Source organism: Macrobrachium nipponense, chromosome 16 (genome assembly GCF_015104395.2).
Source record: "Macrobrachium nipponense isolate FS-2020 chromosome 16, ASM1510439v2, whole genome shotgun sequence".
Lineage (NCBI taxonomy): Eukaryota > Metazoa > Arthropoda > Malacostraca > Decapoda > Palaemonidae > Macrobrachium > Macrobrachium nipponense.
This window is the reverse complement of record NC_087209.1, coordinates 48,986,411-48,997,384: the sequence shown is the minus strand read 5'-3', so window position 1 is coordinate 48,997,384 and position 10,974 is coordinate 48,986,411. Positions and strand designations below refer to the sequence as shown.

The 10,974-nt window shown below is 38.0% G+C and overlaps 1 protein-coding gene across 4 annotated transcripts in view; it reads left to right on the top strand.

The window, feature by feature from the left end:
• Positions 1-10,659, top strand: part of LOC135195680 (hemicentin-1-like) — a 35,014-nt gene extending 24,355 nt beyond the window's left edge. For all 4 annotated transcript variants that reach the window (XM_064222069.1, XM_064222070.1, XM_064222071.1 and 1 more), the window contains exons 2-7: positions 2,626-3,486; positions 5,410-5,588; positions 6,309-6,519; positions 7,525-7,643; positions 9,041-9,218; positions 9,845-10,659. In XM_064222069.1, the coding sequence (XP_064078139.1) occupies positions 3,396-3,486; positions 5,410-5,588; positions 6,309-6,519; positions 7,525-7,643; positions 9,041-9,218; positions 9,845-10,005 (939 nt within the window). In that variant the 5' untranslated portion in view covers positions 2,626-3,395 and the 3' untranslated portion in view covers positions 10,006-10,659. The remainder of the gene's footprint in view (positions 1-2,625; positions 3,487-5,409; positions 5,589-6,308; positions 6,520-7,524; positions 7,644-9,040; positions 9,219-9,844) is intronic.
• The last annotated feature ends 315 nt before the right edge of the window (positions 10,660-10,974 follow it).

Here is a 10,974-nt window from a genome sequence, read left to right as displayed (position 1 = left end):
AAGATGAACCCTATTCATATGCAACAACCCCACCACAGGGGCCATTGACTTGAACCTCAAGCTTCCAAAGAAAATTGTGTTCATTAGAGAGAAGTGACTGAAGGTAATGGGAAATACAAAAAGAAGAGATCACTTATCAATAATGAAAAAAATGCAATAACAAATTAATCAACTTACATATGACAATTAGATCGTATGTGACATGTTTCCTTTTGTCTTCCGCAGTTAAAAACAAAAAGTCCAGGTGTTATAGTGTGTCAATTGTCAACTGGTAAAGAGTAGTGATTCTTGTTGGTTTTCTGTAAAAGAAAACTAATGACATGGCTATTTGTCTGTGCGTCCGCACTTTTTCTGTCCACCCTCAGATCTTGAAAACTACTGATGCTAGAGGGCTGCAAATTGTCATGTTGATCTTCCATCTCCCATTCATCAAACATACCAAATTGCAGTCCTCTAACCTGAGGAGTGTTTATTTTATTTAAGGTTAAAGTTAGCCATATGCATGCGTCTTTTAACGATATAGGACAGTCCACCACCACCAAGAAACTTGGGCGCATTTTTTTTCATTTGTTTTACTTAAAAAGTGTAACAGTAACATAAATGTCCGAGCTTCTCTGTGTAATCATTCAGCTAAAGGGTCTGCTTGTTCAAAGTCGCGAAACCTTCTGAGCAATTTAAATCATTCTGAATAATTTGCATCCCCTGAGGATGTCGACCAACTGGAGAAAATACGATGCGTACGTACTACCCTAAGACAATTCTCCCTGTAATTTAACCATTTATTTATATCTTTTTCTGGTTATTTATTATTTTGCTAATTCAGTTATTTTTACCTGTTTTAATAGGTGATCTATTCTTTCCGTCTTTCCCATTACCCTCTGTTAATTCTTTCTAATGAACTCAATGTACATCATATTCTTCGGGAGTTTGAATTTTAACTCAACGTTCCCACACGAAGAGGGCTCAGCTTCTGAATAATAATAATAATAATAATAATAATAATAATAATAATAATAATAATAATGATAATAATAATAATAATAATATGAAATCGTGAAGACTGTTTACTCAAGGAGATTTTATAATTAGAGCCAGAATTCCAATTTCCTTTTGCAAGTAGAATAACACCTAGAACTTAAGAATTTAAAAGCACCAATTCACCATCACCCATCCTTGAGCACCAAAAAATGCTCATAGAAAACGGGAATCAAGAGGGCTAGAGAAAACGAGCTCCCTCTACAGCCTGGCCCGACGAATACATAGAGCAGAGGTCCAGTACCTCTTACCTCACTGAGGGCCATTCAGAGTCCTCCTTCTCCGGTGCCCTTCAGTCCATTCTTCTTCTTCTTTTTCTTCTTCTTCCTCCCGCCCCGAGGAAGACAAAGGAACCAGTTGCCTTGGCCCCTTCAATCTCTCTGGCTCTTCAGCCTCTCGGGAAATGCCAAGGGTCTCTTCTCCTGCTCCTCATTTGCCCTTTTACCCCTGAAGGTCTTATGGTGCGTGCCCTTAGATTCTCTCTATCTCTCTCTCTCTCTCTCTCTCTTAATGGAACAATTGGTCTGGTGCTGAAGGTTTCTTAGGTATTCCCCAAAGCTTTCCGTCCCTCTCTTCTTTCGTTCTCTTCTCTCTCTCTCTCTCTCTCTCTTTCTCCTGTGGGTCTTATGGTATGTGCCCTTAGATTTTTAGATTCTTCTCTCTCTCTCTCTCTCTCTCTCTCTCTCTCTCTCTCATGAACGTCGCCTGCTATGTGCCCTTAGATTCTCTCTCTCTCTCTCTCTCTCTCTCTCTCTCTCTCTCCTTCGGTTAGTTCACACCTTAATAAAGCGAAAGGGAGAGAGAGAGAGAGAGAGAGAGAGAGAGAGAGAGAGAGAGAGAGAGAGAGATATTATCTATCTATTTGAAAAAATCTTCCCAAATTTTTTTCTTGTTCATGAAAACAAAATTAGAAAATATGAAAACCATTAAAAGATTATGTGATGAAAAAAAATCCAAAATTATATAAATGAATTGTATCTATATGTTTTTATCTTTTACTGCCTTCCATCTAATGAACACCATAATATTCTTTGGAAGCTTAAAATTCAAGTCAATGGTCCCAGTGGCTGTCTAGTTAATTATGAATAAGGTTCATCTTCTGAATGATAATAGTAATTTTGCATATTAATACAACCTATTTATGTCATTGTAAATATCGTAGCAATCTGGTGATTTCCATAGTTTATCATACCTTCTTCTGCAACGTAATTATACGAAAGCTAATATTCATTTTTCCTCGATAAATGTAATGAAAAATTAACTGTTCACTCTCCACTGCATCTGTTTGAACTCCGTATGCAAATTCAGTTATTAAACCTTTCTAGTTTTATATTTAATGTTTTTTTTTTCTCTGACAGATAATTCAAAAATGTGAAAAGATTTTATCTAAAAATGCATGTTTTATTTCCTCTCAAAAGTTTTCCTTTTTTTTTTACTTCATTGAATGCTGTTGTCCATTTTTATACATTGATTCGAAAATTTGAATAAAAGGTTTAATCTATAAAACTGATGTACGATTGTTTTCCTTTCTTTTGTCTTCATCCAGTAATTATTTTCACCTTTTTTTATTATGACCCTGTGCTTTTCCAGGTGTGAAAAATGAAAACAGAACTTCACAGCGAACCATAATGGTATTTGCATTACCATCACTGAATGAAAAATAGAATATACGTTGACATTAACTCGCGTGGAAAAGAACACAATAATTAGTGCAGAATAAGAATAAGAGAAACAAAGGAGAAACGACATACGAAAGAGAATGAAAGGGATAATGATGGACTTGCGGGAAAGATAGATAAAGAGTGGAAATATTCTTGCTTGATTTTCATGTAAGCGAAAGTGTAGAAAAAAATAAATAGACAAGAAGTGTAATAAGAAAGCAATAAGAAACTGTAAAATAAATAAAATAGACAAGAATAAAGGTAAATTCGCTAACAATTGGAAACGAAAAAAAAATAACGATATAACTAGGAAAATAGTAAAAACAAAAAATTAAAAAAAGCAAGGAAGTGAAAATAAGTGGTGTTCCTCCAACTGGAATTAGCCGAGGACACCTTAAGGTGACCCAAAAGTGACATAAAGGAAAAGAGAGAGAGAGAGAGAGAGAGAGAGAGAGAGAGAGAAGAAGAGGAGAGAGAGAGAGAGTCTCTCTTCCACCACCAATTCATCTGGAGCCCATGGCATCGAAGAAAGGATCCTTGTGAGAAGATCCACGCTCGCACCCACACGACATCATGATGAACCCGGTACCGGTAGTGGGGGGTTAGGACGCCGCCCACGCCCTCGCTCACTCTCCCCCCCCCTCAACCCCACCCCCACACCAACGACCCGCCCACCCCCTCGGAGGGCTTCCCAAGAAGATGCGACCGAAGGCCTGGTCCAAACTAGTGCTGGTGTTTCTACTGGCACTCTTGGTCACGGCTACGAACGCGAAGGCTCCGGTGATTACAGGTAAGAGAGAGAGAGAGAGAGAGAGAGGAGAGAGAGACTTTCAGAAGTTACTTCATTACGGGTCATAATTCTCATATGTATGTATTCGTGCAGGGAAGAGAGAGAGAGAGAGAGAGAGAGAGAGAGAGGAGAGAGAGGAGAGAGAGAGAGAGTGGGGAGTATATGTGCGTGAGAAAAAGAGATAGAGGAACCTTATGAATGCCAATTACTTAAATTACTTCCTAGCTAATGGATGAAGTTTGTATCTACTTACGTGAGCGAACGTGCTATTTCGTTTTTATTTGCTGAGAGAGAGAGAGAGAGAGAGAGAGAGAGAGAGAGAGAGAGAGAGAGAGAGAGAGAGAGAGAGTTTATTCCAAACTTACACTTATGCTACAGATATCTTAATTGTCAGCAAGAAAATCCTACAGGTATCTTAACAGATATTGACATCTGGAGAGAAACTGAGCAAGGACAGATATCCTCTTTTGAGAGAGTGAAAAGATCCCCCTACCCCACCACCCACCTCCACCCCCCCAAAAAAAATGAAGTATAGAGGAAAATTGAAACGACTTAGATAATTTCTTTTCACTCTTGCACTCTTTCCTGGGAAAATAAATCAGGTTAAGAAAAAAATAGATGGAGAGTGAAATTGAACTCTCCGGTAATTGCATGTTCTCTAGCAACCTCTCCCAACTGACTCCCCCACCCCCCCCCCCCCCCCCCCCCCCCCCCCCCCCCACCCTCTCTCTCTCTCTCTCTCTCTCTCTCTCTCTCCTCCCATCCCCATTACAGGTTCTCTTCATTATTAGAATCCTTTAGAGCAGGTATTGGAGGTCGATCAAGACCTCAACAGAAAAGGCGAAGTTTTGTAACTGAGGGAAAGGGCGTATTGGAAATTCCTCCTAAATTTGTAAGCCTCTCCCCCATCCCCCCCCTCCCCCCCCCTCTCTCTCTCTCTCTCTCTCTCTCTCTCTCTCTCTCTGACATGCATGGCATTGGTTGGCAAAAGCAGGCATGTGTGTGTGTCGGATCAGTGACAACCTGTTTTTTTTTTGTTAATTGAAAGTAGTTTTTTCTAGTTCTTGTTAGAATATCAAATGTGTTCTGTTTTGTGCATCAGTGAAAGAGAAGCTGAAAATAGTCAGTAACAACAATTACCATTTTTTGAGATGAAGTAGATTTTTAGTTATTTTCCGAATACTAAAAAATATTTTACTTTGTACCATTAAAAGAAAAGATGAAATTAGAATGTCTGAAAATCCAATTCAGTGACTAATTTTTTTTAAAATGAAAGTAGTGTTTAAGATCTTTTGCGAATATAAATTTATTTTCTTCGTACCAGCGAAAGAAAAGTTGTTGAAATGAGAATGTTAAAAAAATTAGAGTTCAAAATTAAAGTAGTTTTACAGATCTTGTTCGAGTATGAATGTGTTTTCTTTGTATTAGTAAAAGAAAAGTTGAAATTAGATTTGTCAAAAGTTCAATAGATAAGACGCATAAAAAGTATTGGAAACCACACAGGGTTGTTTTGAAGATTCAATCCCACTAGGTGTACTTACTGTTCAGTAGCAAAAGATCGAGAGAGAGAGAGAGAGAGAGAGAGAGAGAGAGAGAGAGAGAGAGAGAGAGAGAGAGAGAGAGAGAGAGAGAGAGCACCACTGGTCGCTGTGAATATTTAATTCCACTGGGTATGCTTATTGCCGAATAACAAAAGATCCGGAAAGAGAGAGAGAGAGAGAGAGAGAGAGAGAGAGAGAGAGAGAGAGAGAGAGAGAGAGAGAGAGAGAGAGAGAATCGTCTAAGGAATGCAATCAAGTCCAAGCAAAAGCAAAGGAGGCCACTCCCAGCTCCACCTCCTTAAGTACGGTTAAAAAGAAAAAAAAATATATCCAATGACATCACTCTTATGAAACTCTATTTGTTTCTCTCCTTGCTTTCCAGTCGAGGAGGAGTTCCCATTCCCAAGGGCCTTTGGAGGAGGAGGAGGAGAAGGAGCCAGGGACAAGAGGAGGGCCTTCCCGGGACCCCACTTCCACCCGACGTCCCCTACGAACGTCACTGCTCAGTTGGGAGCAAACGCCTTCCTCCCCTGCAGGATCAAGAACCTTGGGAATAAGTCTGTAAGTACTACTTCTTTTTGTTTACCAATTGACGTTCCTCTTGTATAAGTCTTTCAAGTTTCCCTCTCATGTCTGTAGCCTTTGCTATCAATCATTTCACTTGAGGTCTTTGGCTTTCTTTCTAAGTCAGGGAATCATCCCTAATGGTCTTTCTTTCTTTCAAGATTCCCTCTCATGTCTGTAGTCTTTGCTATCAATCATTTTGCTTGAGGTATTTGCTTTCTTTTTAAGTATGGGTAACATGCCAATGGTCTTTCCTTCTTCCAAGATTCTCTCTCTTATCCCTAGCCTTTGCTGTCAATCCTTTGCATGAGATCTTTTCTTTCTGTTTGAGTCTGTGAAACTTTCCTAATAGTCTTTCTCTCTTCCAAGATTCTCTCACCTGTTCATAGACTTTGCTGTCAGCCATTTACCTGAGGCCTTTGCTTTCTGTTTAAGACTAAAAATATTCCTATAGTCTTTCTTTCAAGATTCTCTCTACTATCCACAGTCTTTGCTCTCAGTCATGTCTCGAGGTCTTTGCTTTCTGTTTATGTCTGGGAAACTGATTTCTTTCTGTATTCCTCATTAATTTCTGTTAATTCTTTCTAACGCGCACCATCATATTCTTTGGAAACTTGATTCTCAAGTCAGTGGCCCCTGGGTGGGCTTATTCCATATGAATAGGGTTCATCTTCTGAATATTAATAATAATAATAATATCCTTTCTTCTTCTTCCAGGTCTCGTGGATAAGGAACCGAGACTCTCACATCCTGACGGTGGACAGGTACACCTTCATCGCCGACGAGAGGTTCAACGCCTGGTACGATGCCTCCACGCAGACCTGGACCCTCCAGGTGAGGTTCGTGCAACTCAGGGACGCTGGCAAGTACGAGTGTCAGGTGTCTACAGAGCCCAAGATGAGTCACTTCGTGCAGCTTTCCGTCATAAGTAAGCTATTGTTTATTGTTGTTAATCTGTCACTTCTTCTTCTTCTTCTTCTTCTTCTTCTTCTTCTTCTTCTTCTTCTTCTTCTTCTTGATCTTGTTCCTCTTGCTTTATTATTTTCCTCGTCTTCTTCTCCTTCTTCTTCTTCTTCTTCTTCAAGCAACTAAAAAAAATCTATATCTAATTTTCAAAAATATCTTAATTTCGAAAGCCGAAATTCAAATTGCTGGGGCAGTTGTTGTCCCAGAACTTATATCTTCGAAAATTAGAAAAAACTATCTGGAGTGACAATATATTTTGTAAACTTATTTGTTAGGTAGTTCAAGCTACAATAAAATTTAAACATCATCTAGAAATTCATTAATTTGAATGAGAACATTGGATAATCAACGAGAGGTGAAAAAAAAATACAGGTTTATTAACAATAAAGGTGACCTAAGTTCACACCTTCCTTAGAAGTTAAAAAGATATGTGTCGGCATTTATGAATATTCAAGTAGGCCATACTAATGTTACTTTAAGATAATGGTCATGTTATGCGCACAGGAACCCTCAGAAAAACTAATTCTGACATTGCATGACAATTCTAAAACGCAAAACTTCTCCCTAATGAACACCATATTCTTTGGAAGCTTGTATTTCAAATCAATAGCCCCTTTGGTGGGATTGTTCCATATGAATAGGGTTCATCTTCTGAATAATAATAATAATAATAATAATAATAATAATAATAATAATAATAATAATAATAATAATAATAATGATAATAATAATAATAATAATAATAATAATAATAATAATAATAATAATAATAATAATAATAATAATAAACTTTTCCCTTCACATCCTCTAACTTCTTCCTAATGAACATTATATTCTTTGGAAGCTTGTATTTCAAATCAATGGCCCCTTTGGTAGGATTGTTCCTTATGAATAGGGTTCACCTTCTGAATAATAATAATAATAATAATAATAATAATAATAATAATAATAATAATCCCACAAACAGCCCCACAGGTTTCGATCGCGGGGGAGTCAGACGTCTATGTGAACAGCGGTTCAACTGTCACCATTAAGTGTGTCATCACAGATGCTCTGGAGGAGCCAAACTACATCTTCTGGTACCACGTGAGTTTCTGTCTGTCTTATTTTCTGTATCAAAGTGACCAATGGAGAAGCCATGTCAGTTACACATATAATGTATGGGCAAAATAAACTGTAGACACCCAAGTTTGTTGTTTTGTGCAAGAGAGCCTAAAGAAAACGTTTTATCATATTTAGTTGGACAAGTAGAACTGGACTGGCCCATTTTCATGTTTTGTGATGATGCAAAAAGGAACCATGCCACCTCCCGCTGGTGTGTGACTGGTCTCTTGGCTGAAGAGCATTATGGGTAATTGCAGTGCCTAGTGCTTTGCCTCTGTTGTCTGTAGGTGATGTTTAGCAAACCTTTGATAATTAAAATAAATATTCATAGTATGAGTCTTGATGTAGAGAGACAAATCCACAATTAACTATGGGTGCAAGCGGAATCGGACAGATTCCAGAGTGCTCTCTGAAAGAGGGTCCCATTTAGGTTTTCCAGTCTATCATTTTAGGTAGGATTCAAATGGCTTTCCTCTTCCAGTCCTCATAGGAATTAGACAATGGGATTCAGGCCAAAATGCCAAGCGTTAGGACCTACGACGAGGTCAAGGAGCGTTGGAAGGGAAATTGAGAATAAAATGTTTTAAAGGTGCAACAGGAGAAAAACTTTTCAGTTCCAAAAGCCGAGAATTAAGCTAGAAACCGTCGGAGGGAAAACGAAGGTAATAATAGAGGTCCACGAAAGAAAGTGGGTCGCGATATGAAACAACTACTATAGTAGATTCACATCAACCGTGCATTTGATGTCTAGGTCGGCCCTTTACGACGCTCCTGATTAGCCAATCCCAGGGCTGGAAACTCTCAGTCTCTCGAGATAGTTAGCATAGGTAGGATCTATGTTCCACATCTCCTGAGGGATACGTCTTTCAAAAGTATCCCTCAGGAGAGGTAGAACACGCATCCTACCTATGTGAAGTCTCGAGAGAGATTGAGAGTTTCCAGCCCTGTGATTGGCTTATCAACAGCCAATCAGGAATGTTGTAAGGGACTGGCCTAGAAATCAAATGCACGGGTGATGTGAATCTGCTATAGGAGAGAGTTGATCAAAGTAAAATGGAAGAACGATTATATGAACCGAGGTACAGTAATAGGAATGAAAGAGGTTGCAGTTAGGGGCATACGGAAAGGACGCTGCAAAGAATTATGAAGTAATGCCTACAGTACAGGGCGTGAGGCACACAGATGGCACTGCCGCCCAGCAGGGCATGTCATTTTGAAAATAATATAGTATCCTATGTTAACCGTTTCGCATTTATTTGTGATTTTACCCTCCTACAGAGCTGGTCTTCATATAGGAATAATACAGAATGCTAATCTAACTTTTAACCATGTTTACATTTTTATGTGATTTCATCAGCAATTCGTCTACCCCAAAACAGGACGAGAGACGCGTCATCAGCGGAAACACGGGACGTCTACTAACAGTGAGCCGTGTTCACCCAGACACCTCCATAGGATCCTTAACAATTCCTATGGTATCCTTAAAGGACTCTGGCAACTATACCTGCGCCCCAGCATCCTTGAACCCAGCATCCGTCATGCTTCATGTTCTGATCGGTGAGTGAGGATATTAGCTCTGAACGAGTGGCATAGTAATGGTGAATAATTCCATGCTTTAAGTAGAACAGATGATTAGCCATGATGTCATGGAATGCTACTCCCTGAGAATGGGGAATGGTAAGAATGTATGTATATGCATATATATATATATATATATATATATATATATATATATATATATATATATATATATATATATATCTATATCTATATATATATATATATATATATATATATATATATATATATATATATATGTGTGTGTGTGTGTGTGTATGTATATGTAAGTGTAAATACATACATACACACACACACACACACACACACACACACATATATAGTATATATATATATATATATATATATATATATATATATATATATATATATATACATATAAACCTATACAGAAAAGCTTTGCTCGAAATCCAGTACTCACCATAGATTTAATTCCATGAATTAGTTATTAAATAACGTCAATATCTCATTCTATCTAATAGCATCACTTTTCAGCCTCCAGTAACCACACATATTTCCTGAAGGGAACCAAAGATTATACACATTAATTTCTTCATTTTCTGTTTATTCATTTACTTATTCATTTTTTGTTTTTGTTTGTTCAGGCGAGCACCCAGCAGCGATGCAGCGAGGGACCAACACGGCGCCCCCAGCCACAGTGCCGAATAATTCGACAGATACGTGTAAGGCCTCCTCAGCGAGTGTCATATCCGCCTGTGTCTTGTTGCTTCGCTTGACCAGTTGGTTCAAGGGAATGTCCACGTGACCCTTCGTGACCCGAGAGTGAGTGACAATGGTATCTTCCTAAAACCGCCCGCTTGGCTGTCTTTTACATTTAGTGGGAATACAAACTTTGTCTGGAAAGGGGGAATAGGGGCCGTTGTTGTTAACTGGTTTTGTAGGAAAACAATTCTTGGTAAATGTAAAATGGAGTTTTTTTTGTGGTATTTGTGACAAAATCGCTGAAAAAAGGGTAAATGCCTTTTTTTGTGCTGCTGGTGAAAAAAAAAAAAACTCTGAAAAAAGGGAGATATGGATTTGTGTTGCTTTTTTGTTTAAAAAAAACCTGTTTGAAAAGGGAAAATAAACATTAGTAAGTGTTACTGGAAAAAAAAAAAAACTCAGAAAAAACGTTAAATAGGAGATTTTTGTAGTATTGTGGAAAAACCTTGCCTGAAAAGGTGATAAAAGAAGTATTGTTTGGTGGAATTGGCAAAATAAAAAAAAGAAACTCTTGAAAAAGGGTAAAATGAGTTTTTGTGGTATTGGCAAAAAATCCTTGTCTGAGAAAGGGGAAATGAGAGTTTTTATAGAGATAATGGTGAAAAAAAAAAACTCTAAAAATGTTATGGGTGAAAAAACTTCTGGAAATGGGGAAACTACAGCTATAGTGTCAATGTACAAAACATAAAATAGAAAATATAAAAAAAAAACTCATGGTATTATGCTTGGTGATAAACAGAAGCAGGCGATAAACTAATGTAGAAATCCCCTTCATAATCGATGAGATATTTACAAAATTGACGAATCATTATGTTGGACATGACCTTGGAGACAACCAAATCCTCTAAACTGAAAAGACAAGGGCTTTTCCCTACAGTGCAGCCTCTGAAGACACTGGCGGATTAAAAACGATCGTTAACCATAAAATAAAAAAAGAAAAAAGAAAAAAAAAATGTTAGGTGTAAATTGCTCACAATTTGTCTTTGTGGCAACTCTTTGTACTGATGAATAA